Raw genomic sequence first — 26972 nt, forward strand, 5'->3', positions numbered from 1 at the left:
GTGTTACACAGTGCCAGGCATTCCATGGGGGTTGGTGAGAAATCATTTAATATGGGTGGGTGTAGGCAAACACAATGTGGCACACAGGCTCCGGGCCAAGGGGTATAAATCTGACAGTGTCTGACAATGACTTACAGCTAGCCACATTCAGCCACAGCTACAGACTACACTAACTGTGCACTTGACTGTGGTCACTATTTAGGGCTACTATTTTCTTAGTAGACTGCTGGCTTGTAAATTAGATGAAAGGAATAGTTGTAATAAAATGATTTGCTCTCCAATTATGGAGAGCCACATTGAACATTTGGAAGTGCCAGCATATATATTGTAGTGTTATTAATAATGGCTATAAATATAAAATCTATTTTCACTAATAAAGCAAAATGAGGTGCAAATGTTTTCACATGATGTCTAAGGCATTTTAAATATCAGGCTACAAATAGTCATCTTGTCCTGAACTTTTACTTTCAATTTCTTGTGTGTTTTTCATATGCAAGTCTAAACATAAAACCATAGTTTTTATTCAAAAACAACAGCCTTTGTATAAGATTATACTCGGGTGAAACCCATTCCTTGACTATGACAACTGAAGGAAATCAGAGTAGACATGGGCATGCATATGGACCAGTACAGTGCAGGATACAAGGCCTAATTTGGCAACCTGGCATAAAAAGGACGTCAGATAAGTCTGTGGCCAAACGTTTTTCAGGGATTATTTTTAGTCATTGTATGTAGTGAGTTTTGAAGGAAAGGTTCTTCACCCACCCTAGTGCACATGGCCTGTTCCCCGTTTCACACAATGTCAGTTTGAAGTGGAACTTCCTGGTGACGTAGAACCATGGACACTTAACATCCCAGCTTCAACACTTTATCCAGTGTATCCGCAAACTTTATACACACCACACTTTTATGTAAATGTATATAGATTGGTCTTAGACAGTTAAAGCTCTGATATTTCTCATTTCTCTGAAAACTTGTTCATTTAATACTACTAATAAAATATTATTTTAATTAAGTACATTTTGCACAATATAATGTTAATTATGTCTTAAAATAAGAGAGAAAAATAGCCAGCATGTACTCATCAAGAAATCACACTATAGACTGTCATTAATTTACCCTTATACATGTTTTTTTTGTTTGTTTTTTAACCAGCTAGTTAGATGAGTGTTATGCAAGTTAGGAAAATTAGCCTTTGGTACTGGATTAAAATTTAACACATATTTGTGTTAAATATGATAAATATGATAAAGTGTCATAAATTAGATAATACAGTGGTTGTGTAAGAAGTAAAAAAAAATACCCATGACTATACACTGCATCTTGATTTTTAACATATTTTTTATCATTATGCTAGGAAATTAACAAGTAAGCTTCTATACGGCACTGACCAGAACTGATAGAATAGAATAGAATAGAAATTTAAAGTGATGTTCACAGTACATATGTCATAGTGGATTTGCAGACTTAACCCCTAGTGAGCGAGTAAAAGAGTGAAATGGATGATAAAAGGAGGACGCTGCAACAAAGATGATCATTTTTGAAACTTGTAAAGTTTGTGGGTTAGCTGGGTATTGTAAGATGAAACATTCATAAGTTGTCCATCTAAATTTTTATTTTTAATGATGTGGTTATTTGGCAGGATAAGAAGTGAACATATGCTTCATGCCTTGCACAAATGGCTCAACTGTGGAAGATAATGGGAATCTCTTTGGGAGGCCAAAGTGCAAAATGCTAACCTATGCACTCTTCTGCTTTAATGCTTTAACCATTAAATCTTTAAAAAAATATATGGCATGAGTTTCAACAGCCCCATCTTTGTCAGCAGTTTTAAGTGAAATTTGCAGAACTGATAAGATAATGTGAGACCTACACTATTAGGTTGCATCAGTGTACTTCCTAAATAAAACAAACAGATAACCGCCCTTTCATTTTATTTTGTCAAACTGGCCGACATCATTTTCAATGTAGTCACATTAACTGTCGTGTTTAAATACAGTGCTTGCCTCAAGTCGTTTAGTCATGTGCTGTGACTAAGTGTAACGGTGTTTAACTAAGCACAATATCATAACATACTGCTTAAAGCTAATATATTCTCTCTCTCTCTCTCTCTCTCTCTCTCTCTCTCTCTCTCTCTATATATATATATATATATATATATATATATATATATATATATAAAATTAAAGAAAATGTAAGTCTGAAAATGTAACTCTGAATGGGTACTTTCACAGTAAGTAACTATACTACAGTATACTGTTGATATACTATATATACATATTTTTAATATGTATGGCAACAATATATATCAGCAAAACTGACAAAAAAAAATCTATTAGGGCTATATAATTCAACCATTTACCCCTGCTCTACTCTTCTTTTTAGTCTGAGTCAATTTGAGACGCAAATATGAAGTAGAAATCCTACGTTCAGCAATTATTTACAAGAAACACTTATTGTAAACACTTCTTTCCCAGCAGCTCGAGCTAATTAAAAGCGAAAAAAAAGTCTAAATGAAACTTGAAAATTTTTTAATTCATTGTGAAAATATCTTAATCTCTACTGGCGCTAAACTCTTGTCAGTAACTCGAGAGCGTTCAGATTAGTTAATGCAGTACATTCTTGTTGAAGTGGGACTTCGTGCTGTTTTCCCCCCAGCCGTGTCTGTTGTTAATAGAGCGAAAACAACTCCGTACATTCATGCCAGGGCAAGTTTTTTTTATGAATGGAGTTTTTTTCCCCCTCCCTCCACTTTCTCCTTCCTTTTTGTGAATGAAAAACAACTGCAAAATCTAGAAGGAAAACTCTTGGGTTCCCGATCATGGATTGGTCAGGTAGATACAGACCCCGCCCCACCGTTGCTAGGCTTTGGTACAGTTTCGAATCTGATTGGTGCAAAGGAAGGCGTCGAGGTTTCATTCACAAGTAAAACCATTCATTAGGACAAAGAGAGAAATCTGAGCTCCTGAAAGAGGAAATCCACCAATCAGGAAGCTTTACGACTGAGCGGACATCCGAAAGCCAGAGAAGTAGCTCCTATCCAAATCAACAGTAAAGAAAACAGTAAAGTTTTTCATTAAATTATTTAGGTCTACGTGTGCCATCCGGACACGTAAATAATACATGTTACGGTTAAAACTGTTAATACGGTTTCCATCATGTAAACTGAATTATCTAGACACGCTTTGCATTCACACTTAAATATAAACAGTTTAGGAATGTTTCTTCGTTATTTTTTCCTGCTTTAGTGAGCAGGATTATCCTTTATGCACTTTTGCAAAACAATTCTACACAACATCGTAATATTCCAAAACAACAACAACAAAAACAACAACAACAACTAAGTAGAAAGGACGTTTTGCTTCAACAGAAGCATGATAAGCACGACATGTTTATATTACCTGGCTGCATGTCGCTAAGCTAACTACAGTAGGCTAGGGGTTTGCAAGCGCTGCGTGTGTGTGAGTGTGTTTTGTGAATGGAGCTCATTACGCATGCAGCCTTCTGGACGCCCCATTCACAACTCCCGCTGTCTGTGTGTGTGTGTGTGTGTGTGTGTGTGTGTGCGCGCGCGCGCGTGTGCGTGTGTGTGTGCATGTGTGTGTGGTGTATGTGTGTGTGCATGTGTGTGCGCGTTTGTCCCACTGCCTTCTCTCCGTGCAGGCTGCTCCGATTTTTCTCCACACCGCCTCAATGAGCGCGAACAGTTAACGCATGGACTGTAACATGGATGGATATTTAGATCAGCAAGTGCCTTACACTTTAGCAAATGTAAGTACGGCTTTATTAGTGTAAAGCTTTGCGGAATGCGCGCGCTGCTGCTGCTGCGCTCCTTTTTGGTGCTAGTCTGTGTGTGCTACGCAGCACTTCGATGGAAAACTGCTCGGAGTTTGAACCTAAATAACTCACTGAAACTAATGTATTACTTATTAATTACAATAATGTTTTTAATCTGCGGTTTGTTTTGTGTATAGTTATAGCTTAGCTGTTGCAGTTAGTTCAAAAAGTTGTTGTTTATAATTGGAATTATGGTGCGCGTGCATGATGACGCCTCTCCAGAGAAACTGTCTCTTCATTAGCTACGTTGATGGTCAGTATGAAAATTCAGGGATCTTTGAACTACAGGAATTGAATCAATTCAAATAATAATTGACCTGACTCAATTATTATAACTAAACTGAACACTTAGATATTGATAGTTGGTGGTATTGCTATTGAAAGCACCTCATGGTCTACCTAATAAGAATCAGTTTGGGTATCAATACAACCTAGATTATGGCAGATTTAAATGTTTAACATTTATATGTGAAAAGTATTATCTACTGTATTCAAATGTTACATGTTTGTCTACAAGTACAAACTGACCTTCATGTATGATGCCGTAATGACAAAATAATTTTTCCACGTGTATACATTTCCGCTTACATAATATTCCTGGTGTTTTCCAGAGGTCGCAAGGAAATGGGCCCCTAAATAGACTGTTGGTGGCAGCAAAAAGGAAATACATGGACACCGAATTACCCCCTCAGGAATCTGAAGGTAAAGTAACAAGCGAGTTTAGGAAACTTACTGTGGCCTTTATTTGGGCATTAGACTCAGGAAATATACATGTTTGTTTTATTGTTTCCAAAGAATAATTGTAACTCAACAATACTCAAGTAACCTTTAAACAAGTTGATATTTTCCACTCATTGAAGAGTCTGAATATTGTTTTCGTTTGTTTGTTTGTTTGTTTTTACACCCGTAGATCTCTTTCAAGATTTAAGTCAGCTTCAGGAGACATGGCTCACAGAAGGTGAGATCGGCATTTTCTTTGTGTATCAAATATAATGCTTCTGCTGGCAATTAGGAATTGTCAAGTATAACCTGGGTATAGCCATGTCTGTTTGCTTTTGGGCAAAGACGGCATAAATTATATACCAAGAAGGAATGGCTCCTTTGATTAGATGAATGGCTGCATAGTTCAACATAGATTGAAACGTGATCTCCTTGACTCTCGGCCAGTGTCTAGTGTCTATTTTATCTGAGAGAAAATGGGATTTTAACTCGGGTATGAATCTGATACCATAGTACATCTTACCCAGCTTATTTCATTATTAATGGACAGTTGGTAGTGTTTAGCTAATGTTTGGTTCTACATAGGTTTTTAAAGCTGTTTTTTCTCATTATACAATATCTGGTTCTTATACATGGATCTGGTACTTAGACTATAGTCTAAGTTAACCAAATGTCCAAACAGTAGTGGGTGATTACAGTTAATGCAAATAAATAGCATCACAGCTGCATGGTCAGGAGACAAATAGGTGAAATGTGGCTTGGCAGAAACAGTTTACAGTATTTAGGTTAGTGATGAACACAACAGCATGTTATGTGAATTATTTAATTTGTTAACTTCTCTGATACTGCACTTTTTTTTCTTTTTTGACCCTGTATTTATTTAATGCATAAAAAAATTACCTAAAGGGAATTTAGACATTGTAATCATCACCTAACTTTCACAATCTAAAAATGTATGGATATTATGCATTAGCATGAACTTTGTGAATGTAAAGTTCAAAATAGAGCAAAAAGAACAAACCAAACTTTGTTTTAATGTTAAGATATCAGGTTCTTCAGGACAGCTTATTTGCATGAAGATAAGGGGATGAGAAGGGGACACAGACAGTGTGCTATTGTACTTCAAGGTCAATGTCCACGTGTCAACGTGAATCTGTAATTAATGCTTGGAGTGATTTTTGCTAAAGGGCTTTATGGCAACTTATGCCTCACAGTTCTTTCTTACCATCTTTACTTTCACTTTCTGTTGTTATGAGAAAAGCATTTAATATATGCACTCTTGTTGTGTTTGACATCTTCTCTCAATTCTACACAAAGATGCAGCCAGATTTAATTGAAACAAGATAAGATGTAGTAACATCAAAGTTATTATATAGTAATCAAAGGAGTTATCTTGCTGTGTACAAATGTGAATTATTATACAGGATCTAACAGTGAAGTTGGCACATCATTTAGGACAGAGACAGGGAACTACATATAAATTGCAACATCGGTACTCACTGGAAGAGTTTTAAATGTATATAAACTACACTGAAAATTTCAACAAGTTAACAGATTGATTAAACTTATTTAGAAAAAGACAAAAAGGTAGTTGGATTTTCTTGAGTCTGTTACTCCTCCCAGGGAGATTTTATTTGCTTTTTTTTTTTTAACTGGATTGAGTGAACAGCTTACTATCAGGTGGTTGTAGATGATTCACCACACTGTGAAAACAGCAGCTTTAGGGCTTTTTCTCAAATGGTGAGAGGAAGAGCGAGAATGAGGTCAAGAAATTTGTGAATGGGGAAGCTTGTTGAATCTTGTCATTAGCCTTTACTCTTTCAGAAAAACCTGGCTCCTCCCAGGATCTGCCTGACTGAAAAAAAAAAGTCATTCAGCCTCCCTCAGAGAAAAAGGAAACATGTCTCCATGCTTGCGCAGACACACTTCCAGTCTTGTGCTGACTTGCATTTCAAAGCTGACAAGTCGTTCCTGGAAGCGAACTGACTTGAGACACACACATACACAGAGAGAGAAGGAGAGGGAAGATCGGGTTAGTATCCGGTTTAGCTCCAGAAACTAGTGAGCCAGAGGCACTGATGTCCAGACAATTCTTAATGCTTTTTTTTTTCTTTACACATGTTGCATGTTTTCCTTTTAAGGCATGTTGAAACTAGCTTGAATGATTTATTGTTTGATCTGGAAGACCAAATATTGGCTCTGACTCATGAAAAACTGCTTTATGCTCCTCCTCAGGGCACAAAAGAAGAAAACTTGAGTGGGTCTAATAGAATTACAGTATAGCAGTAGGATGGGGCAATATGTAGGAAATTAATGTAATTTATCTGAGCATGCTCAAAGGAGAAACTGTGCAATTTTCGTCAAACAGGATGTTGTCGAATAAGCTTTAGTTTCAGTATTACTCTTTTTGTGGCCGTGTTTATAGTCCGTTGGCTAAGAAGAAAGTAAAGATGGCATGAGGTCTGTATGACAGTCAGGCTTCTCTTTCTTACTGTACGTGTACTGGGCCTGTTCATTAACTATTTCTTTTTAATGGGAAGTAAGTCAGTAGTCCAGGAAAATCAGCTTTTGCTGTATATTTAGCGGTATAGACTTCTAAATTGAGGGCATATTTAAGACATTTTGTAATACAGTGTAATTCCACTTGTACTTTTGTACAGTTACACTCGATCAGTAAGACCCCTTGTCTTTTCTGTTAAATAAGATTGTTGCTGTACAATTTTATAACACTGACTTACTTTTCTTTGCATTCTGGATAACTGTGGCAGCAATGACCATAAATGTAAGCCTATATCATGCCTTATGCAAATTTGTGTCTGGAAATCTTTTTTATTGTACTGATAAAGGATGTCATTTTTTAATTTGTGTTTTTATGATATTGACTGTGGCTAACAGTCAATATTATTAAGGTTTATTACATTTCTGAATAAATTCTGGCTAAATGTGAGGTCTAATCTTAGTCCTACCTGGGCTGCATGTCAACAGAGGGCGACTGCCAGGAGTTCTCTGTGTCCCCCACTCCTCTTTCAGACTCACTGGAGAGTAAAAGAGTGTGTTGTGTCCATAGAAAGGCATGTAGACTGTGATAATGGCAATGGTGCACCTGCAACCACAAAAGATTCTTTTGCATAACAAGTATGTCTGCAGCTCGCATCTATTCAGGTTTCTAATTGGCAAAAAGTAAATCACCATGAATGATGATTTTGTCCCAGTAAAAAGAACACAGTCATCATTCATTGAAGTCATCCAAGTCATGGAAAGACTCCAGTTACTGTTCTAGTGCTGGAACAAATGTGATTGAAGGTCACTTTGGGAGGTGGAGCAGGAATTATTTTAGACAATTCTCCATCCTTGAAATAATGGTCATTTATTGATCCAGTATTTTCTTTTGCAAGTTCATGAAATGCAAACTTAGCACTACTGCAGATACTACTGATATGCAGATGCTACTGATACGTTGTGACATTTCATCGCACATTCATTTAAAAAAGTTTCATTGTGCAATATAAAACTCCAGCTCGAATTGTGTGTTGAATTTAATATGACCTTTGAAGAATCAGAGATTTAAGGATGTCCAATATTCTTATTTACAGATGTAAATTTTTCTCCTACTAAAGCATGCTTTTACATACTAAATAATAATGTGTACAATTTCTATTGCAAGAATTATATGAAATAAAGGATGTATTTTCTAATGCCATTGCAATCATATGAAAAAAGTCAGAGGACCACTTTCTTGAACACATCTTCACTCTCATTGTAAAGCTTCTCTCTTTAAGCACTTCTTAATTGACATGAGGAGTCTGCCTTCGTAGGGCTTAAAGCAATGATGAATTCCAGAATCCCTTCATCGAACTGACCACATCAACATTGTCAGAGAAATGCCTCAGTGTGGGCGTGAGCAGAGCGAGACATTAGACATGAACACAAGCTCAGCACATCTCTTCACTTCTTATTTTAGCCGAACACATGCTGAATAAGATTTGCCCATACATTAGCCACATCAGTCAGCTATGAAAGTCCATCAGCCAGATAAGACCAGACACTATTGATGTTGACCAAAACAGATGGTGTTAGGCAGCTTGGCCATCAGTTCCTATGCTCCAGTATTGATTCACTATCAGTTTGGTTCAGTAAGCTGCAAGAGCATGACTGTCAGTCAGCGACACATAGCTTGACAGCTTCTGAATGCCTATAAATGATAGATTATCACAGAGACAGTCACATGTGGGTCCTCTAATGAGTGAACTATGTATGAATGTTACAATACGACTAAAAACAAAATAGGATGTGTTGTAAAATGTCCGGTGAGCAAATTATAACTCAGTGGAATACACCATTTTCCCATTAGTATCTTTAGCACTCTTGTAACAAATATTCAAAGATGTTTTCAAAGATGAAACAAGGTGCACTGTACATTTGATGGAATTGAGTACTAATCAAACTATTCACACACACGCACATGCAACATTCAACTGAAGTATTGATCTGCCGCTGATGGAAAAGTGCTGGCACAGAGGAAAGTAGAGTTGAAGGTCACATGGCTGTCCAGAGGCAGTAACTCAGGTTTCACCCAGATGAAGATGAAGGGAGAGAAAGGCCAGCCTAATGGACACACTTAGTCTATTCCTCTGCTAATACTGCTACTGCTCATACTCAACAAATGGCTCTGTGTAAAGACAAATTAGGACTCTGGTCCTCCACCTGCACTATAAGGACAATGCATTGTAGAATAATTTGTAGAACCATAACATTCTCAGTCTCACAAATGCATGTTTGTCTTTTGTAGCATGTACTCATCTTGGTCCAGGTACTAAGCATGTCTTTTCTTTTTTTCCCTTTTTAAAAAAAAAACCAAAAAACTACAGCTCAAGTACCTGACAGTGATGAGCAGTTTGTTCCTGACTTCATCTCAGAAAACTGTAAGTAAACCCTCATTTAAAACTTTGCTAAGCTTTGGCAGTATGTAAATATAATAAAAGGGTAGGTTTGTATTGCTGTGAGAAGGCGAGTGAGGGGGGGCAAAGAGAGAGAGCGAGAGAGAGCGAGCGAGAGAGCGAGAACGTTAGTACTCTGCATTGAGAGATTGGGAGTGACTGATTCAGAAGCTGCTTGAGGCTTAGGTGTGGTTGTTGTGTTTATCAGCGATATAATAGGACTGTCCCAGAAACTCTGTGTAAGAACCACTGTGAGAAACACTTTATCCACAACCTTCTACTCTAACATATACATATGGATACTCGTATTAAACAGCACCTTCCATTTGCATGTGCTTCAAAGGCTCAATTGAATAGCTCAGGAAACCGGTAAAAGATCATTCAGAAGTCGCATACAAAGATTCCCTTTTGTGTGTGTCAGAGGTGTAAATGGGAAAGCAAATTCCTGTACCGCACAACACCAAGGCTGCTTTTTTAGCTGGTTTCCTTTTTTGTTGTGTCTCCACACAATGGCGTGCCAGGTTTTGTGGAGGGGTGTGCACTCTGTAAATAGTTCTCCTGGACCTTTTGTCGAAGCCATTCACAGACTTATGGGTTGGGCCTTCACCACGTTGGCAGGTCTGTAAGTCCTGTTGTGGAAACACTGCTGGCATTTTTTAAAGAGGTTAAAGAGTTCAAGGCATGAGTCACACAAACAACCTTTTTTCCCCTGTAACAGAAATTGTAACTTGAAATGAGCCGTGGCTCATTAAAGGATTGAGCATGGAATCTCAGTGTCTCATGAGCGCAGATTTGGTGTATGCAAACATTGCTATTTAACCCCATCATGCACCTGACCTGTGGTGACAGATGCTCCCACAACATATTGTTTTTGTCTGTTTTCCCACAATGCGAAGGCGGAAGTCGGGATGAACTCTGGGGCATTGAGAGGTCATGTCTACTTAACCCCATTAAGGGAAAAACCAATTGTCACAGTGTGGTGTGTCAGTGACAGCTACTAGTGAAGGCAGTGGAAGCTCAGCTTGTCAGTCCCGTCATATTAACTAAGTGGAGCAAAGCTTTGATTGACAGCTACACCCACTCTTTGATACTCTTATAATGCAGTAATAACATATGTATGCTTGCCAGTCTGTGAACATAAGCTTGGGTTCCCTCATGTTTGTGGTCACTGTGGTGGAGGTATATTGAAACCACCAGTTTAAGAGATATGAAACTGTACACTGTACGGTAGTACTGTAGTGACATATATGGCGGAAGGCAGTCTGACATTTAAGCCCTATCTTTTTGGGATATCATGTCAGTAAACTATGTTTCGGAACAGTCTCCTTGTGTCTTTGTCTGTAAGCACATCAAAACACTCTGTGATCAAATCATATGTTTACCAATTTACTTTTTTTTCATTCAGGTTGTTGGCATAAGAATGTAACTGAGAAACTGTGATCACACAGTTCACTGAGAAAGCCAGAATGTGCTTTTTTCCTGTGCAGGACATGGTCTTGTGCAATACGCCACACTGCTGAAAAAAAATTGTCACCATTTCTTCTCCATTTTGTTTTTACAATTATCCAATGCAGCTTTATCCATGCTTTGATATGAAGCATCTGTGAACTCTTGCTATCATGTTTTGGAATGAACTCCACAGCAGATGAAAGTTATCCTTTAAAAGACAAGATAGGTGTTCCAAATTTGTGGCTTGCTGCATTAGTGTACACTTGTTTATTCCAGATGCACATTCCACTGACTGGGTATGTAGAGAGCAATTTACCAGAAAATCTACCAGCAAATTTACCAGGAAATCTCCTTTTAGAGACATGCTAGAACTCAGCAGGGTATGACCCAAGCTATACAAGTTTCCAAATAGCTTGAAGTTACTTTTGAAATGTCACATGATATATTTGTTTACCAAGTAGGATGATAGCAGGGAAGTTCTCTTTTAGATGCTTGTCAAATTTACAAATAAGTTAAAGAAGTTGGGTCATGTTTTCTAGGTGTTAGTTTTTTTGTTTGTTTTTTTGGGTGATTCTCGAAAATATTTTAGAAAAGTATGACTAGAAAAATAGTCGTATTTGTTTTTAACTCTTAAAATGTTTTTTGTTTTTTTACCTTTATTTGGACTATGTAATATAACCCTGGTGCTTATAAAAACAAGGCTTTAAAACTTATCACTCAGAGACTACATTCTCCATTCATGAAAATGTCCTACAGCAGGCTCCACCCTCATGGTTCCTTTTTCTGAATGGAGGTTTAACCCCTCCCTTTTCCTGTTTCTCTACCAAGTTGAAATGCTAAAATCTGTTTTGCTCTCTCCTGCTTCCCTCCCTCCCTCTCTCTCTCTCTCTCTCTCTCTCTCTCTCTCTCTGTCTCTCTCTCTGTCTCTCTGAATGTTCCAAGATGTGATCTAATCCTGCAATTGCAGTGTTGTGTGGGCTGATTGTTTGGTTTTGTGCCTTGGAGTAATTATATAGGCAGTTGTGGCTATAAATCCAAATTTGCAAAGAAAGGAGTTTGATCAAAATGGAACCATGGAGAGAAAGACTGTGAGAATTTGGTCAGTGCAGTGAGCATAGTTCTCTGAATGTGGCTTTTTGTACAGTATAAAAGTTGTGTTGCCATTTGTTTGCTCTCCTGTAGTATTGGTCATGTCACTGAATCTTCATGTCGTACAATCCCCTGGTTCCTCCTCTAAGGAAATGTACTGCTAGAAGGCGCTCAACTTTCCAAAATACAGCTGCTATGCAACAAGTCTGCAAAAACATCCTCACAACTGGCAGAATTGTGCAGAAAGCACTCGTCCGATCCCGTAGAGAGGGCTGGTCCTTCCCCCCCCTCCCTCACTTCCCTTACTTTTTGCAGAGAAACAACTCATTTACAGGCACACGAACGCACACATGCACACACACACACACGATGCATGCTTAAGCCACACATTTGTATGAATGAGCTAGTTGTGTGGACTGGCTGAGGCAGCACACTGAGGGAAATCGGGATCACCATTCATGAATCCAGCTGCCAAAAATAAGTAGTGACCGAAAGCAAGTAATGCTTTCTTTCTTTCTTTCTTTCTTTCTTTCTGCTTTCCATTATACCTTCTTTCCTTTTGCCTTCCTTTGGTTTTACACTAAGAAGTAACTAAAATATTTCTAGTTACTATTTTTGCCAATAAATGTAAAGTTAAATGAATCTATAAATCTAAAAAAAAAAATGCTTACACTAGGAACTGTAAACTGTAACAAACTGTAATCCCCATGTTTGGATGAAAAATATTTCCTGTAACTGTTGTGGACATAGCTTTGGCTGGAACATCCTCCTCAAGCTCAGTCAAGCAGAGGTATAGCACGCTGAATGGACAGTGGTGTGTGTGTGTGTGTGTGTGTGTGTGTGTGTGTGTGTGTGTTTGTGTGTGTGTGTTCACTGGGCCAGAAGGAGAGGGCTGGAGAAAGGGAGGGCACAGAGCGAGGAGAATGCAAACCCCAAACCAGCCCAGGACGTAGTCTGCTCACTGCTCACCCCCCTCCTGTTCCCCTCCTTTCTGCTGCTGAAAGAAAAAAGAAATGGTGGGGGAGTACTAATGATAACAAGGCAGCCATATATCTAACAACACACAGGAGAGGAGTGAGGAGAACAGGAGGCCTTTGCTGGGGAATCAAACCACTGTCATGACCACCATTTGGAAGCTGTATTTCTGTGTTTTGACAGGTCATATTGATGCAGAAGATGGACAGGCTTTGTTAAAGTGTGTTAAAATGCAGATGGGATACTTCCTCTGACTCTGTTTTGTCCCCATTTATTTAGGCAGGCCTTCACGTTTCTGCGGACACAGGCCAGGTCATATATTGGAAAAGCAATGATGGATCAGTCGATCCTAAGTGTAGATGAGCGACAGCTGGAATCAGGCTCAGTGTCTCTGTTATGCAAACTATTAGAATTAAGACTACAAACCCGACTGGAAGAGAGAGTGAGCAGGGTCTTGGTAGAAATGTATTTCTCATGAGTTTGACAGGAATTCGATGGGCATGTGTTATCTCTCTCAGGAGATAAGGAGACCATTTTTCCCTGCCGCACATCACTGCTCTGAATGGATATCTCTACCATGTGGTTCATTATATAATTTCTGCAATGAGAGAGAAATCAATAAGTGCATTAAACATTTAAAGAGGACAGCTTTGGGATAGGGGGAAGGGAGATTAATTACTCCTTCTACATATACCTTCACACATTCTATTTCTTGTCCTCTCTCTCTCTCTCTCTCTCACACACACACACACACACACACAAACACATTCACCCATTACAACACCCATGTTGCGTAAGATTACATCATTCCACACTAACCTTTCTTGTTCTTGTTTTTTTTTCTTCTGTTTAATCTTAGTATTCTTCTAAAAGGTCAAACATTTTCCCATGTTTATTTTTATTCATATCTTAATGAGTTCATATGAGATGGTGGTGGAAAAAGTTCTGTATTCTAGTAAACCAAGTCCATCTGGCTCATTCATCCTCTGTAAAGAGAAGTGAAACTGTTGAGTTTGGCAACATGCATCACTCTCGTCACATGCACACAATGACTGTAAAACCCATGGCCGCACAATTTCTGTAACATTGCATCAATTTACTTTCACACTTATTGTTTGTGACATTAACTTATGAACATTGTTACCCATGAAGAAAAGTGAGTTTACGAAGTAAATGACGGGTCGATGTTGATTTTTGCTAGCACTGCTTGCTGTTTTCTACTACAGTCATTTTTTCTGCAATCTTATAAATAGCACATGGTATATACAATATGGTAGTGTTCTCAGTGAGAATCTCAATATCAGCAGACCAGTGAAAGTGATATACAAACCTTGTGGTGGAGAAAAAAAACAGTGTACAGTTTAAAGGTGAGCCAGATCTTGTGCTCTCTCTGACTGAGAGATGAGCTCTGTTTCCGCTTGTTGACCTGAGCACCACATGTCCAGCACATGTTCCTGTGCTCTGTGGACATGGCAGACTTGTTTCCCTAAAAGCTCTGAAGCCCACTCATTTTCTTCGTGCCTCTTTCTTTACGCGACTTTTCCACTGATTGTGTTGTTGAAGATTGAGTTACATACAAAAACAGAATGAATACACAAAAAAACCTAAGTAAAATCAAACAATGTTTCCAGACCCCAATCTAGAAATAGAGTTTTTCTGCCAGTGCTTGACTCATATTTGAAGTATTTCCCAAGCCCCAATCTAATGAACAGCATGATGAACAATATGCTTCAAATCTTCTATTCATATCTAAACCCTCATCTTGGCAAGTTGCTGTCTTTCCATTGAAAGTGTTTTGCCTAGACAAGTTGTGACAGCTGTGATTGTCACCCATAACACACTCAGATCACCATTATATTCACAGCCTGGTGTATAGGCTTTGACAGCCACAGTTTCCAGAGAGATGGGTCACTGTGTTAAGTGGGATACCAAAAATCAATACCTCCATTTTATCATTTAAAGTCCTTCTTTCACATTTGGTAGCCTGGTTGGTTTCATTGATTCATCACTGTTAACTGGAGCTGCCCAGTGGGGTACAAGGCAGATATCTTAACCAGCCAGCCTGTCAGCTCAGAGTAATGGCTGTATCATAACAATACCTCAAACACACCAACATGGGGAAAGGAATATTCACTCTCCGAATATTGGTTCAAACACAAAGTCACAGTCCATTACAAATGCTGGACTGAATTATATCTTATCAAACACCATGTTTACTTATTCATTTGCTCTTGTTTTTTTCAGGCTCCTTCGCTGTAACAAATTTCAGCCTGCAGCTGTCACATGTTCTGGCCAGTGCTCTGTGCACTGCAATGTGTTTATAGTCCCTGTGATATAAACGTACCATAATCGGTGAATCACTGTACCTGTTGAGATATTTAGGAGTTGGCCTTGTCTGCAGCTGTCATGAACTGAAAACGTGCAGGAAGTAATCCTGACATGAATATACAATGTTTTAAAACTGTCCAGATCTTCACTGGTGTTGAGGTTCAGCACAGAGGAAAAATATTTTTGGCTTAGAAAAGTTTTAGTGCACAGTTCTAGAGTTTAGCATCCTATTCAAACTTACTATAAACGAGAGTATGGTAACGAGAGTATTTAGAATTTCTAAATACATCCCACTAAGGGAACGATACACCAGGATGCTACTATACAAATTTCAAAAACTGGCCAAACATTGTATGATTTTTGGACGCTCAATCAGTAATAGGATTCATGTTGGGACAAATTCACAAGTCAGAACCGCAGAGGCTTTTTCGTGGAGCCAATGATGCCTCCATCTGTCACAGCTGGTGGCTGTCTTTTTGTCTGTGGTGGGAGTGGGGGTATCGAGGTCCTGAGATTTGTTTGTGGTGGGAGTTGTCTGAATGGCTTTCCATAATGATCCTCACTTCCTAAAGTACTCAACCATGACCATCCCCCTTTACCTCCCTGTTCCTCTCCTCTGAAGCATGCTATTTACATATGTAAAGTCCAGGTCCTCTTTAGAGCCATTCTGAACGGAGAGCCACTCTTGTCATTTACGCACAATGCTACTGGTTTTTCACACATATGTGTGGTTCTTGGAGAGAGGTGTCAATGCTAAGTAACGACAAAATTGTCATGTCAACTGTTGAGTTTGTAACTTTAATCAGAAGATCGAGACTGAGTAAATAATAAAATATATCTAAAAATGCTGCCTATGTACTTCATAGATTCAAATTTGTATGTGTATTTGGGAAAAATTAGCCTGCAGCAAATCTGCAGTAAATTCTATGTATGTACTGTGTACAGTATACGATCAAGAATATCTAAACACCTCACACAGATGTCACACACCGCATTCAAGTTCATGACCCTCCTTCCTCTCTTACAAGAAACAAAACCCATGAAATATGAGTGGATTTGAGGAAATGTGATGTAACTTCTAAATGAATCAAAAAGAGAGAAACCAGAGACTGGCTGCTTTCGTCAAATTACCACCAAAAGAGGACAGGAAAAGTATAACACAAAGTACCTTTAGTGTCACATCTCTGTTTACTCTTCTGCCACTGGTCTGTAAACTCAGTGCAGGTTTAATGGCAGCAGGAAACGTCTTGATAATGTTATATTTTCTCGAGGATTTCTTCCAACCATGACACTTGTTTAGATTAATCGGCCACGGTTTGACATTTTACAGGTACAAAATGTAGTATAATTCTTATTGTAAGTTGATGCATGTAATTTTTTTTATATGCATTTTTTTAATGCATAAACTTGTTTCTGATTTTGTCAAAAAGGAGTACACAATAGCTCAGAACAGGAGTAAAAATTATTTAAATCCTGAACAACTTTCATCCTAAATTTCAACTGCTTTGAGAGTTGCTGAAATACCTTTATGCATATTTGTAGTTTATTTCTATCAGAATATGTCTCTTGGTTTGTTAGCCCTATGAAAGTTGTAGACTTTATGGCACATTTTTATGGGCTGAGTGGATTAAAATGCTTAACCCATTGTATCCCTGTCTGAAAAGCCATTTTAAATACTCTGTAATCCATTCTGAGCTCTATCCTAAGCCAACATTTCCTCGTCACCCTGCCCAGCATGGGAAAATAGGGAGATGGCACTCATTTATCTCCAATCACCCATCTCTCTCTCTCTCTCTCTCTCTCTCTCTCTCTCTCTCTCTCTCTGTCTGATGCATGTGGGAGGGCTGTTAATTTTGTTGCAGTATTATAGTAAGAATAGGCCTTTTCACGCTTCCTCTTTCTGTCCGTTAGTGGTAATGTGTAATTACCTGAGCCGTGCCTGTTCGGTCAGGTCTGCGCCCACGACAATCAACACATAAACAACTATAAACACAGGCTGGGGCTCAGCTGGAGGAGCACAACTGCTGCTGTTTACTCTGAGCGGCCCAGTAAAAACATCCTGTACCGCACAGTCTGAGAGCTGTGTCTGCTCCACTCCAATAATAAACAGCAGTGCAGTGCTGCTGTGCAGACCCAGGCCCCACGCATGCTGAGCCTGCTCAGTGGCTATTCCACTGACAAGACTATTTTAACACAAGATGGACAGGTTACTCTTGGAAGGAAATACAGCTTTTAATGGCTATTTGTTAGGTCTGGCCATGAAAAGTATACTTGAATATGGACTGTTACTAACATTATTAATTTGTCATCAGTGATATGCTTTGACAAGCAACAAAACGAAGTATTACAAATTGTCTCAGTGACTCCCTGCTTAGCACCAATGTGTTGACTTTTTAAAAAAAAATTTTTGCAATGATATCATCATATGTAAGCAGTACTAATGCTGCATTCAAGTTGGAATTATGTCAATTTTGACCTACATGCTTTCGAGCTACCAAGTGGGAAAAACATGTTTGTCTTTTGTTAGCAAAAATCTACCAAGCTAACTGTGATAAATGATGTATATTTACCTGCTCAAAACAGTGAACTGTATAGCCAGTATTATGGATTTAACAGGCTAATATGTCTGTATGCTGATTGAGCTATAGCAATACTAGTATATACTACAGTATGACCAATGTAAAAAATAAGAAGGTGTTTACTGCTGATGCTATGAGCAGCCATGTTGATATGACATCACATGCTGAACTTTGGGTTGAGGAAACCTTGATGACTTTTCAAACAGGAATTCAGAGTTTAGTTTGTTGTTTCAAGCTGGAAGTCAGATATTCTAAGTTTTTAGTTGCATTTTAGTTTAGTTTAGTCGAGTGAAATGTTACTTTGCAGAATCTCAGATGTGAAAAGTATGAGTCCTGGGAATTATTTATGTGGATCCTGCACCACTGCAGTTTATTTGTTTTAATAAAAACACAATTCATTTAAGTAACATAATAATAAAATATTTTAATCAGTGATAATTCTTTGTGTCACTACCCTTACAAAAATGTAATTAGCTCATTTCCATGATGACCCATTGGTAATCATTGCATACTCTCTTTATCAGTCACATCAGAGATATGGTGAAAAAACACAGTTGACTGTTTTTTTTTTTTTAATGAAGTAAGTAAAAGTGATGAACAAGATGCTTAAAAAAATCAAGGGAAGTGTTGTTTCTGTTTCTGAAGCATGTTGGCTTACTGCGCACAAAATTCAACCCTTTGTTGTATGTGAATGTTTGGATATATAAAGGACACAGATCTTACACAGATAAGTTGAGCAAATCATGACAAATCACAGGAGGTGACATTGGGATTAAGTTACAGTACATGACTGCATAATGGCGTAATTTGGATAATGAGGCAAACTAAGGAATGCCTTTTTTTTTTTTTTTACAAAAATGATATCAGTATTCTTGCTGTTAAATTTTTTTTTGTGTTGTGTTATTTGAAAAGCATAAAAGACCCAGTGTTTTGAGCAAAATGTTTGTTGTTAGGTTGAGCATACTTTCTAAAGCTTAACACTGAAAACAGGTAATGACTCACCTGAGTTTCAATGTTATAACCATTATTAAAAGGCAGGCACACGAATTCTGTCCATTACTGGAGTTTTGTGAGGACAGTGAATATTTATGAAGTGTTAATAGCTGTGTTGTGTCTGATGTAGAAGTTAGAAGATGAATGTGTCACTCAACACAAGGAGTGCCATAAGTGTTTTGTGTGTCTTTGTGTGTGCTGTGATATAGGAATGAGGACCTAAGCAGCAACTAAACAGAAGTTTGAACGCATGTATGTGTGTCACATGTCTCTGGTCCTGTTTTGGTCTGGGGAGTCATTGAACTAGTCTGGTATTTCCAATGCAGACAAAAGTATTTGTCCCAGGGCTGTTCCTTGAGCTTAAGAGGACCGAGATGGAATGTGTCTATTAATGAACCTGTTTCTCTGTGTTACAGCAGTGGCATTCCACAGCCCACCGGTGAAGATTAAGAAGGAGCCTCAGAGCCCAGGCTCAGACCCCAGCCAGTCCTGCAGTCACAAGCAGAGCTTTAGCTATCCCAGTGGAGAGCAGTGCCTTTATGCCAGGTCAGCAGGCATTCACATGATAGGACTGTGCTAAAGGAAGTTCACTTTCAAATAGGCTAATGCCAGACAGCTGGATTATTGTATAGTATTGACGTGTTTGGATGGTGTGTGATGCTACGTGCCTTAACAGTGCCTATGAACAGAAGAGAGCAGCAGCAACATCAGCAGCAGGACCCAAAAGCTCCTGCCCTGGGACTCCCATGTCCCCCATGCAGCATTACTCCCCAAAACCACTGGTGGGCACCCGACCTGAAACGGGGTACATGAACTCTCCCTCTGCCAGTCAGTCACACCCCAGCCATGGCCAGACTTACCCCATAAATCCAAGGTAACGCCAACAGCATTTTGGCCAATTTCTTTATGTGTGGTCAAATAAAACCAAATAAACTTCATATCTTAAATATCCTCTATTTTGTCACAATCATTAATGTTTTGTGTTATGGAACACTAGCTTTCCATGAATAATGTCCCTATCTGACAATTTAAAAGAATGTCACCTAGTTTGATGGGTATGTTATTGTTTTGGGGAAAAGACATAGTTACTTGAGCAGGGTACAGATACTGGTGGATTTTGATGAATAGCTGTACGATACAGCATTGTCTGGTACCAAAGCACTACTATCTACCTCTGTTGGTAGTGGTAGCTCAACAGCTAAGGTTTTGTGTTCAAATCCCAGAATATGCGAATTATAAGTTATTATGTGAATTGTGATGCAAAATAACAAAAAACTACACCAGTCAATAGAACTGTTTTTGGACCTCTTATACCAAATGGCTTGAGATATTTATAGTGTTAATCCAATTGCTCCATATACGTATGGCTCAAGATTTGCCTTGGTTTACTCGTTCTAGCTCCAGCTTTCCAACAGGCTCAGGGGAGATGTGTGCCCCGTTTGGACCTCCAGGTCAAACTCTGCAGCGTATGCCCTCTACCCCTGCAGGAGGTGCAGGCACTGGGGGTAACAGTGGGTACCACAGACAGCACTCAGACCCCTGCATGCCCTACCTCCAGCAGAGCTTCAAGCAGGAATTTTTGGACCCACTGTATGAGCGAGCAGCCCACATGGGCACAGTGGCCCCTCAGAGGTTCCCTCCAGCCCATATGATGGTCAAGCAGGAACCCACTGACTACACTTATGAGCCTGGTGAGTGTATCATGTGGTACAGTATGGAGGAATGGGTATAACTCACAAAACACATTACTGGAAGAAAAGCAAAGGGACCAGGAAGCCTTAACTAAGTATTACTCATGCATTAACCTTACCATGCTGAGATCCATTAAAAGCATTGTGTATCTCATCGCTCTCTAAGAGTAAAGATGTTTGAGACCACTACTGTAAGCAATGAATTCAAAGCCATTTTCCCCTTTTTTCTCTGTATCTTTTTTAATTTTTCATTTCTCTTTTCCACATCCATGATATTTTTTAAAGGTCTCAACTGTATTTGTCTATTTATTCTCCTCTCCGTCTTTTCACCACGCAGCCTCTCCTCAACTTCGTGAAAGGCAGTAAGGCATAGGAATTTCATTGAGAAAATGGAGGGCACTGGAAAGACTAGAATCCCCATTGGAGTGCTTCATGGTGTTAGGTTGCAGCAGCAGCTTCCTTTTTCTGCAGGCAGATGAACTCATAATGGAAAAACAAGCGTAGCGGTGGTAATGTGAGCTGCAATGGTGGTGGGAAGGGGGCATGAGTATGAGGCCAGGGGGCAGGGCAGAGTGAGGTAGATGCAGGAAAAAGTAGACCATCCACATGCAGCTTTAGCGTTTACTGCACCATGTAAGCCAGTGCAATCTCCGTGCTGTGTCACTGACACTGCATGGACATACACTTATTGGGGACAGATCACAACCAGCAGTGTTTTAGCTTCTTTGTTCTTCTCCAGAACGCCACAGGGTGCATTCAAACAAACAAAGTTACAGTCATAACTCTAACAATAACTAAGGAACATATGAATTGGTGTCATTGTAGTTCTCTTCAATGTTTCCAATTTTGAGAATGAATTTATGATTATGATTTGAATGAATGAGTCATGATTGGAAATTGAAGAATTCTGTCAAATTGGGAAGCATGAGGCATCAGAAGAAGGATGTTTATCCATGGATATTATGTGCTATCTAGGATGCCCCACAGTTTATCAGTAGAAACACCAGTCCTAATCTAGCCAGCTGTTGTGGCTGCAGTGCAGCATAACTGCCCAAGAGGAGTGGGTAAAACTGTCTAATTTCCAAAATTTTCTTCAAACAATCAGAAAGCTCTCCTCAGTATGATAAATATTCTCACATAGCATTCATTCAAATGAAGAAAGCAACAGAGGAGCATACACAGTAGCAAAGCTGCTAGCTTCACAAGAGACGTAGCTCTTTAACCTCTGAAGCAAGAACTCTGTTTTCCCCTGTGACATCTTATCTTGGCCTGTGCCACTACATTCCCCAAGCATGAGTAACTATATAGACGCAAGGCTGCTCCACCTTACACCCTCCCTAGTACTTATTTACTCATGCTGAGACAGAGACAGAGCTTGTTTTGATTGTTTAGTGGTTTAATAGGCTCTAAGCTTGGGAGGAAATCAATTGCCATAATAACAACAACAATAATAATGATATTGATGTGTCATTATGCTTCTGTTGGTCATGGATCTGAAAGATCATGGTTGACAGGTGATATGATAAATCTAGCCTTTGTCCTTGATGCATTCAGAGATGGATGTTATCGCATCAGCAGATTCACAAACGTCATTCCAACAGAATGATATGGGTGCAGATTTTATTTTGAGATGAGCAATATGAGGCCTAAGGTTGTAATTCAAGGCCATGTCCCTTTGTTATGCCTTACAGATGTGCCTGGTTGCACCTCCATGTACCACCACAATGAAGGCTACCCCAGTACCCAGCACAACAATGAAGGTAATGTATGGCCATCACTGCTTACTATTTGAAGAATTTTAGTGCCTATCTTCACTGAAGGCACAGACAAAATTTCATGTTTAGGAGGTGTGTGTCTCACACTCATCAGTCATAGTTGGCTAGGATTGGCCAGTGCTGTGCGGTCATTGGCTAACCAAGTCAGCGGGTCGTTGTTTCCACTGGCACCAGCACACGTCTCTCTGCTGCTTGATGAAGTCCAGGGTAAATATTACTACTGGACAAGGCCAGTATTTTTCCTGCAGCAAAGAAAAATAACCCACTTCTTTGCTCACCCAGAACATTTGTCGCACCATTTTGAGTCATTTCGGTCCCAAGCAACTCCTTAATGAGGGATTTATATAGGGAATTAATTATAGACATTTAGTCACTTCCTTTACTGAAAGCCTAGTACATTAAAAGCTAATGATAATGTAATTGCTCCATCTTTTGACATGCCCAGTAGTAGTTGAATGGCTATGAAACTGTACAATTATGTCATTATCTTGCGTGTTTTTAGAAGGCAGACAGAAATGGTTTCTTCTAATGACTGCCATTAAATATTTTATTTTCTGTTTAGCTTGTCTTCAACCCTGAACTGCTACAAAAACATTACTCAATCCAGTGAAATCACACTCTCCTTTGTCCCGTTTTTAGGCTACATGTTTGAAAGTGACGCCCGCGTTGTTCCAGAGAAATTTGAAGGTACGTCAAGCATATGCACGTCACATTAATTTAAAAAATCTCCATTTCACACTATCACTGACATTTGCATCACAGTAGAAGACAATGCAGCCTAATACTATGGGAAAGGAAGCACAACCCTTTACACTGACAAGAATCATTCTAGTTCTTTCTCTGTAACATCATCTACTGTTTAAAAGCATTCAATACTCTCCTACACAATAAGCGGTCTGTGTTATCTTGAACTGGGTCACACACTATAGTTTCTCATGCTTGATGATGTCCTAGGCTCTTGTGACCTGTTGAAGGAAACAGAGCTGCCAGTTCCCATGGTCTGGGTGATTGATGGGTCTTAAATAGCTGTAGATCATTTCACTGGCTAAACTGGTAGAAGCACCATCAAGTTGTCATTTAGCCTTAGTTCTCACGGTCTGATTTTCTTAAGCACAGTATTATTAATATCAAGAAGAACTGAATGTGTCATGGGAACAAAAATTGTCAGTATTGTCCTTCCTGCTTGATGTCTGGAGCTTTTCTAGACATCTGAAATGTTTTAAATGTAAAAATGGACTCTTGTTATCGCGACTGGTTACATTGTGCTTAGCATACATTAGTTATTAGGTCTGAAAGAAGTCTAGCTGAAAAAAAAACCAACATTTTGTGTTGATTATGTGGTTTATTAAAAAAAATCTATTAATACAAGTTTTACTTTGTTAAATAAAGAGGATGAAGATGCTGAAGATGTTACATTTGGTGTTAAAGTACATCATTTGTTCATGTTAAGTAATGTACTATATTAAACAATGTTGGTTAAGTGAACAGAAGTAGTATTTAAAAATGATAGAAAATAAGTTTTCATTCTGAACAAATCCTGATGAATATCCTAGAATTTTATAGGTGAGATTATATAAAAAAAAAATACTTCAGCCACAAAAAGACATGGTGATAGATGGCCAGTAAGCAACATTGTCCACTGGGTTAATTATCATATCTCTCTTTGCTTAGGTGAGGTGAAACAGGAGGGCAGCAGTGTGTTCCGTGATGGCGCCCCCTATCAGCGGCGTGGCTCTCTGCAGCTCTGGCAGTTTCTGGTAGCTCTCTTGGATGATCCTGGCAATGCACACTTTATTGCCTGGACCGGTCGTGGCATGGAGTTCAAACTCATTGAGCCAGAAGAGGTGAGGGCTTGCTGGATCACCTGTGCCTTTGATTTGATGTAAACAATTTGAGTTATGGGGCAGCAAAATGGAGCAATGTGTAGGATTGTCGCCTCACAGCTCCATGGTGCCTGTGTAGGTTTCCTCTGGGTTCTCCAGTTTCCTCTCACTGTCCAAAAAAAAAAATGCCAGTAGGTGGATTCACTTCTCTAAATTTCCCCCAGGTGTGAATGTGTGCACATAGTATTCCATCCAGGGTACATGCCCTCCTCACACCCAGTGTTCCTGGGATTGGCTCTGGATCCACCATGACCCTGGCCAGAATACAGCAATTACTGAAGATGAACGAATCATATGACCTAGTACAGATACTGTTATTTCGCAATGTCTCAAAGTGACAGGCCAAGACTCCTGGACTTGATGCAGTAAAATATGCAAACGTCTTTAGTTGCCTTGGTTTTAAAAAAGTCTATTAAAATATTATTGGTTTTAAAATATTGTTAGATTTTTTTTTTTTTTAAATGGATTTATCACTGAAATCTTCATGCGCATCTTATAGATATTGTGTTTGTAAGTAAATTTACTTCAGCTGTTCATCTGAAAATGAAGACATTTTTCCTGTGTTCAGCATGCTGTTCCCCAGGGCCTACCCACCCACGCAAAGCCTGCCTCCATTAGCAGCCATGCATTATTTACTTCACTTAACGACAGAGGGAAACAAAATGGAGTGTGGCTCCATTACCAAATATTACAGACCTCCACTTTGGCCGAGTCAAAGCAAGCTGTTGTGGTTGAGGCATGAATGTTAACCTCCCATTGTCTGTGATCAGTAGACAGCTAAATAGCATGAGTCAGCAGACGGTCACACAGAGATGCCTCCATCAGGCCAGCTCTACTGTACTGCATTAATCATTCATTAGTTCTGGGGTATTACTATGCCAATTAGACTTGGGAGCTCTCATAGAAATGAGACAAAACAAGCACCTCGGGGACAGCCTCATAAGTCTCGAGTAGCATTTGTTGAACTGTTAAGACTTTAGAGTATGTTTTACTAATGTATGAAGAAATAATTGACAGATGCTTAAGTCTGCTACAGTATTGCATTGGCATGTCGGGTTGTACAGAGAAAGTGAGGGTTTTCCCACAATGTAGGATTTCTGGGTAAAATAAGAGTCAGTTTGGTGACGGAAAAAAGAAGCATCTAGAAATGTCCAAACTTCTTTAGACGGACATTTAAAAATAGAGTTTAAAACAAGACACAGTCAGTAATGCCCTCTAGTGATGGGATGATATCACAGCACTTGTCGCTGCGGGTGTCATTAGGATCGCATACTTGTAACAGTGTAATATTTAAACATTATAGAAATGTATGTAAAGGAAAATGTCATTTAAATGCAGATTCATAAGAAATCTATGAATGATTAATGAATGATTAACATTGGGATTAGGTGTGGGTGGTGGTGGTGGTAGCTTTTCTTGGAAATTTGGTTAATACTGGAACTAATCATGGTTCATTCACTTGTTGCTGCTACTCACTTGTGCTTCCTACAGACTGAGACTACTCTGAAAATCTTACAGCTAGTAATTAGCAGTGAGAGACACTGCTCTGCAGAATCTTGTCTTTTCACCATTGACTTGCAATACCATTTTCATTCATGCTTAGAAAAAAAAAGGCAGAGCACATATAAGTTTGTAATAACTTTAAAGCTACATGTGTGAAGAATTTCCCACAGCAAAAGCTCATCTAAAACCATTCATTTGTGCTTCTCTTTATTTTAGGTCGCCAGGCTCTGGGGGATGCAGAAGAACCGTCCAGCCATGAATTATGACAAACTGAGTCGCTCCCTACGCTACTACTATGAGAAAGGAATTATGCAAAAAGTAGGATTCAAAGTAACAATTTTTATTACATAATATATTTACCTATATATGTATAAAGTATCAGGTAACTAATCACGACGTTGTTCTTGTGTTCAGGTGGCGGGCGAGCGCTACGTTTACAAATTCGTGTGTGAGCCGGAGGCACTGATCTCCCTGGCGTTCCCTGACAATCAGCGGCCTAGCGTGAAGGCCGAGTTTGAGCGTTATGTCAACGAGGAAGACACGGTGCCACTGTCTCACTTGGACGAAGGAGTGACTTACCCCTCTGATCCCGCTGCCACCAACTTGGGCCCTCAGCCCTACTCCAAAGGCTACATGTACTAATGCCACCTACAGGCCTGATATTCCCCCATGCACCTATTGCACATGTCAACCCCATCCACTTGTATATATAAGGCTATGGTGTTCTTTCTTGGTTTGTTTAAATTAATATCATTAGGGACCTCCTCTCATCTCTGCGGCCTATTCAGTACAAACACGTGCCTGTGGTTCAGCAAAGTGCTTAATAAAAAGACCCAGTTATTATTCCTGCCATACCCTGAGACTGTTTTCCCACTTTGGTATTGAACATTAGCTCAGTGATATAGGTGTTCAGGATGCAAAGGTGAGGAGATTATGCATGATTTAGGTATGCGACCTGCTGGAAGAAACCAGTGATCAATTAGTCACAAAGGGCTCTTTTATGAACAAACTTAATATGTAAACAAGCCATATTGCAAATCCTCTAATATATCAGCTCACAAAAATGTGAGCAGCATAAACTCTTCACTAAATACGCCACTTTCATGCAAATATTTCCCATTGTTCTTGAAGTCTTGTTTGATATAGACAACTAAAACTAGAATTGCCTTCCAGGGTGTAAATATTCCTGTCGCATGACTACTCATGACCTTTG

The 26972-nt window shown here is 39.2% G+C and overlaps 1 protein-coding gene across 3 annotated transcripts; it reads left to right on the forward strand.

Moving 5' to 3' along the window:
• Positions 1–3403: 3403 nt before the first annotated feature.
• Positions 3404–26600, forward strand: etv4 (ETS variant transcription factor 4). 3 transcript variants are annotated; one of them, XM_053639726.1, is made up of 12 exons: positions 3404–3771; positions 4449–4539; positions 4748–4795; positions 9426–9479; positions 19327–19453; positions 19584–19781; positions 20306–20598; positions 22290–22358; positions 23013–23060; positions 24045–24217; positions 25976–26077; positions 26174–26600. In XM_053639726.1, exons 1-12 carry the CDS (start codon positions 3715–3717, stop codon positions 26399–26401), a joined length of 1488 nt encoding a protein of 495 aa, XP_053495701.1. In that variant the 5' UTR covers positions 3404–3714; the 3' UTR covers positions 26402–26600. The 3 variants fall into 3 exon arrangements, with proteins under 3 accessions (XP_053495701.1, XP_053495700.1, XP_053495702.1); XM_053639725.1 differs by having other exon boundaries at positions 3407–3771; positions 19324–19453; XM_053639727.1 differs by lacking the exon at positions 3404–3771 and adding an exon at positions 3796–4090 and having other exon boundaries at positions 19324–19453.
• Positions 26601–26972: the final 372 nt, after the last annotated feature.

The sequence above is a fragment of the Ictalurus furcatus genome, chromosome 13 (assembly GCF_023375685.1).
Source record: "Ictalurus furcatus strain D&B chromosome 13, Billie_1.0, whole genome shotgun sequence".
NCBI classification, from domain to species: domain Eukaryota; kingdom Metazoa; phylum Chordata; class Actinopteri; order Siluriformes; family Ictaluridae; genus Ictalurus; species Ictalurus furcatus.